The sequence below is a fragment of the Eulemur rufifrons genome, chromosome 9 (assembly GCF_041146395.1).
Source record: "Eulemur rufifrons isolate Redbay chromosome 9, OSU_ERuf_1, whole genome shotgun sequence".
NCBI classification, from domain to species: Eukaryota; Metazoa; Chordata; class Mammalia; order Primates; family Lemuridae; genus Eulemur; species Eulemur rufifrons.
The window spans coordinates 37748926-37749882 of NC_090991.1; the positions used below are offsets into that span (position 1 = coordinate 37748926).

The following is a 957-nucleotide window of genomic DNA, read 5'->3' on the forward strand; positions in this document are numbered from 1 at the left end:
CAAAACCAAAATTGTGTTTGCAAGGCCAAAGAAGAGAAGTTTATTAGAAAATAAACATGCCACAAGACGTAAGCTCAAAGATGGGAAGAAGGAAATCACTTCTGTTACAAGGACTTGGGAACAGCCCAAGTCTTAACACATGAGCCTGGGTCTCCGTGCACAGACTGGTTGATTAGGGTCTTGATGGCTCAGGGCAGGAGGTGTGTTAGGTAGAGAAATGGGAGTGTCACTTTCTCAGAAGGTTGATTGCTTGCTGCAGGCAGTCGGTGCGGGGCTCAGCAGCAGGGGGAGGTCCTGCAGGTGGTGCGGCAGGGGGCCGGCTGGCAGCAGGGGGGCCGGCAGCAGGGGGACTGCACAAGGACAGGCTGGCAGCTGCTGGTGGCCCAGCAGCAGGGGCGGCAGACCACGGCCGTGCACGACGTGGGGCAGCAGGCGATGGGCCGGCAGCAGCCCTCCTGCAGGCCGCAGGGGTCACAGCACACGGGGCGGCGGCAGGGCTCACAGATGGGGCGCGTGCAGCGGGGCACGAAGGTCACTGGGCGGCACACGGTGGTCTGGCAGGACACTGGGCGGCAGCAGCAGGGGTCGCGCCAGGACTGGAAGCAGCCTCCTCCGCAGCTCAGGGAGGAGAAGCTGGGGCCACAGCAGGAGCCGGTCATGGTGGTGTGTGGGGCTGGGCTGGGGTGTTGAGAGGAGCTGGGTGTGCTCAGGTGTGATGTCCTCCCCTGCTCTGGGCCCTTTATATACCCTGGCCAGGTGTGATGACCCCTCTTGTGTATCTTTTGGGCAATTAAATAGAATTTTGTTTTGACTAATGGTTGCTTGTGACATACTCATTATCTCATTAAAGAACTCTCCTTGCATCTCTACTTATGGATGTATTTATTCACTGTGTTCATCCTGAAAATCTAAGAACTCATGGTTATTTGAGATGATGGCAGCTTTTGATGTTTGTTT

At 56.4% G+C, this 957-nt stretch overlaps 1 protein-coding gene across 1 annotated transcript; it reads right to left on the bottom strand.

Annotated features, from left to right (window-relative positions):
* Positions 1 to 275: 275 nt before the first annotated feature.
* LOC138392374 (keratin, high-sulfur matrix protein, IIIA3-like) lies at positions 276 to 659 on the bottom strand. The gene has a single exon (XM_069483138.1). It carries the CDS (start codon positions 657 to 659, stop codon positions 276 to 278), a length of 384 nt encoding a protein of 127 aa, XP_069339239.1.
* Between the last annotated feature and the right edge of the window lie 298 nt (positions 660 to 957).

What these genes read in the sequence shown, in the direction of transcription:
- LOC138392374 (XM_069483138.1), bottom strand. Translation starts at nt 659, where the DNA reads ATGACCGGCTCCTGCTGTGGCCCCAGCTTCTCCTCCCTGAGCTGCGGA.